The sequence below is a fragment of the Phalaenopsis equestris genome, unplaced genomic scaffold, assembly GCF_001263595.1.
Source record: "Phalaenopsis equestris unplaced genomic scaffold, ASM126359v1 Scaffold000938, whole genome shotgun sequence".
NCBI lineage: Eukaryota > Viridiplantae > Streptophyta > Magnoliopsida > Asparagales > Orchidaceae > Phalaenopsis > Phalaenopsis equestris.
Window position 1 is genome coordinate 772,241 of NW_018165377.1, and position 3,458 is coordinate 775,698.

At 38.3% G+C, this 3,458-nt stretch overlaps 1 protein-coding gene across 1 annotated transcript; it reads right to left on the minus strand.

Moving 5' to 3' along the window:
* LOC110032436 (chlorophyllase-2, chloroplastic) lies at positions 1-2,655 on the minus strand. The gene is made up of 2 exons (XM_020736075.1): positions 2,164-2,655; positions 1-888 (listed from the first exon to the last, which is right to left on the minus strand). The coding sequence occupies exons 1-2, from the start codon at positions 2,407-2,409 to the stop codon at positions 211-213; spliced, it is 924 nt and encodes a 307-aa protein (XP_020591734.1). The 5' UTR covers positions 2,410-2,655; the 3' UTR covers positions 1-210.
* Positions 2,656-3,458: the final 803 nt, after the last annotated feature.

Below are 3,458 nucleotides of genomic sequence, written 5' to 3' on the forward strand. Positions count from 1 at the left end.
ACCTTTTATAATACACATAATATACATTCACATGGCTATGGTGACTTCAATGCCTTAATAATTTTCATAATAACCAAAGCCATGCATCTTATAATTTCCAGCACATAAAACCAAAACCTTCATGTGTAACTTAAAATCCAACCTCAAATATTTATAACAACAACCATACCATCCATTGTATTTATATTTTGATGCACCTCTTGCAAATTTTCATTCCTTAAAACATGCTATTGATACCACAATAGGTATGGCATGTTCTGGATCGTCTCTTAGAGTCCACAAATCCTCCATGTTGCCATCCAAATAAGCTCTCATAAACGCCACCATAACTCCACCCACAAAATTCCTCATAGGCTCCCTTGCCTTCCCCTTTGCACACAAGCAATAAGTAGCTTTTCCCCTAATCCCTTTGGTCTCATCATCCAAAACATCCAAATGACCATAATCCTTAGCCACAAGATGGCAAGCAGGAGCTTTGCATTCATCAAAGAAACTCTGGTGGCTCACTCCCTCGGGAGCGCACGGAGGAAAGAAGAGATTTTTTTTTAGCCCGCCGAGGCCTGAACCGATCACCAAAGCCGCCATTTTTAGCTCGAAAGAGTGAGGAATGTAGGTGAGGATGGGAGGATTGGTTTGTTTTCCTTTATCCATCCCGTCGACCGGATCGACCGCCATTAGAGCGGAGAAGGTGAGCGAGGGCTTGGCATAGCCTAGGGCTAGAGCAAAAGCAACCTTGCCTCCGCGGCTATGGCCTGCAATGGCTACTTTGCTGAAATTTGGTCGAACATTATTGGGGAGGACGTGAGCCAGTCCTTTAATTAGCCAATCTGTTGTTTTTGCAGCATCAGAAATCTCTTCGGAGCAATCAGGTCCAGCAATGGTGTAGAGCTGCAATGAAGGATGCAAGCAAGTATATGGTTGCGAATCAAAATTTCAGAATGAGTGAAATGTCTATATTTTGCATAGCTATAAGATAATTTATGAATAAAAGTTTCATAATACATATAGAAAGAAATTTATATCTCATCTAAGGGGGCTGAAAACAAGCACTAATTTCACCATCCATTGCACAAACATGATGCAAACCACTAATTGCTATATTGCCAAAAAATTTGTTCAAACTCGGCTTGTTTGTTAAAATACAAGCTCAAGCTCGAGTCGAGCTTCAATAAAAACTTCAAGCTCAGCTCATTTGCCTAATAGCAAGTTTGTGAGTCGGCTCATGAGCTCGATTGAAATTGTCATTGGAGGTCATCCGAGAAGTCATTAAGTGATCAAACGTAGAAAAGAACAAGTAGAGTTACAAGTGCTCACTAGAGAAGGTATTGACATAATTGCAATCCAACTAGTTGTGCTGGCTCGTGAGCCAATGAGTTATATTTCGACGAGCTCAAACTCAAAGCTCTATAAGCTCGACTCTCAAGCCCATTAGGGAGTCGAGCATGAGCCGACTTGGCTCACTCACACCTCTATTTCATGCTCAGAGTATGTATGATGATAGGGGTCGCAATATTAAATATAACACATCATCTGAATTTAGGATTTGGGCCAAATTCGGGCTCCTTTACCAATCCAGGCAGGATCAAACTCATCAACTAATTTGATGAATGAATTATTATCTTCCAATTCAATTAAATTGGGATCATCCTATCCAATGTCCCATTGATTCTAAACTAGCATGACTCAATTGTTCGTCGTTTGTATTAGGTTGAGCTTGGGTTAAATCAAACTTGATTCAAGTTGAGATTTTTAACCAATTTAGTAAACTTGTTAATTAAGATTAACTCTATTCAAAATGGGTCACTCTTTTAAACTAAATCACGACATTACACATTAACATGAAAGTCCTCCTTGCAATGTTCAAATATTGAAAATTTGAAAGCCATGTACATACATACTACATAATGTTTATATATTCACAAATCTAGCACCTAAACTTAGGTATTTACAAGTATAGCATTCCAAGTCTTTAACTTCTAACTTCTTCCAAAGTGAAATTTACTTCATGCATAATTTTAGGATATTATCAAGCTATAAATGTAAATATCTAAGTTTAAGCGTTAGATATATAAATAAAATTGGAACTCGGAAGATGCAATTTATAAAGCTCCAGAACCGCAGACTGTAAAAATCTCATCTTGTAAGGGACGAGTAAGAAAAAACCTGAGGGGCGACCACAATAAAGCCATGGGAAGAGATGTGCTGAAGGAGCTGGGAGTAGAAGGAATTATAGAGAACGAAACCATGGAGGAAGATCAAAACAGGGAACTCGTCTTCCTCGCAGGGGGTTGAGACAAGTAAGGGCTTGGGTGGAGGTTTCTCGGCTGAGCTCCGGAAGTCGTTCTGAAGGACGGTGATGAGCTTGACGGCATGATTTCCAGTCTTGAAGACGCGGCAAGGAGAAGACATGTTGAGTTCTGAGCGCTTCGTTTCTCTTTCTCTCTGCTCCTCCTCCCTGATTTCTTGGTCAATTGTTCTGCTTCGTCTTCTTCGTTTTGTCAGTGTAAGATTAGCTGGGGGATTGGGAGGAGTTAGGGAAGAGGAGTCTTCAGTTTTGTGGATGTGCGTGTTTCGTTTTCGGCCCTTCTTTGTCACTGTGGATAATAAGAGTTGAAGATAACGTAAATGGAGAAAATAAATATGACCAGTATTGATTGTAACGCATAGGGGTGTAAACGAGCCGCTCGTGTTCGGCTCGTTTTTTTTTTCATCTTAAAAACTATGTACAACCCTAATCATGTAGTCATAATACAATAAGGGTTTGAGCAAGATTTAAAAAATTATTATTTATATTAAAACAACATTTGAATCTAATTTAATAAATTTTATTTTATTTTCTTAATTAATATTTTAATTGGTTATAAATCTTTATAGCCTTGTAGTCAATTAGATTTTCTTAAAATACTACTTAATATATAAACTTGATGAGTAGTATTTCGAGCCAAAACGAGACGAACACGAACGAACACATCTTAGTTCGTGTTCGGCTCGTTAACTTATTGAACAAAATTAAAGAGCCGAACACGAGCTTCTTAACGAGTCGAACACGAGTTGTTCGCGAACAATGAGCCGTTTTGACAGCTCTAGTAACGCACCGCTTTGTTTTGTACAATAGCGTGGTGCTAAGTAGGGTTTCAGAAGTGTTCCTCACTTTTAGTATGGGAGAAAATGACTTTCTGGAAATTATAAATATTTAGATGTATGTACATACTAGAGGTACCAACAAGAATTAAAAAAAAAAAAGGGTAAAAAATAAAAACTTTCTCATGATTACACAATAGATCGACAAGTCACTGCTACGTAGCTGAATTCATGGCTCTAAATTCAGGACATATCAAATCTTTGGAGATGCTCCCTTGCCCGATTGCAATAAGATCTGTCAAATGTGAGGCGTAATTCATTCTGCAACAAGTCTAATCAGATAGCTCACATAAACAACAACAATATTCTCTTAAGAC

Coding starts and splice junctions, on each gene's coding strand:
- LOC110032436 (XM_020736075.1), bottom strand. CDS start 2,409: ATGTCTTCTCCTTGCCGCGTCTTCAAGACTGGAAATCATGCCGTCAAG. Junction 889..2,163: donor TTATTGTGGTCGCCCCTCAG/GTTTTTTCTTAC, acceptor CCTTCATTGCAG/CTCTACACCATTGCTGGACC.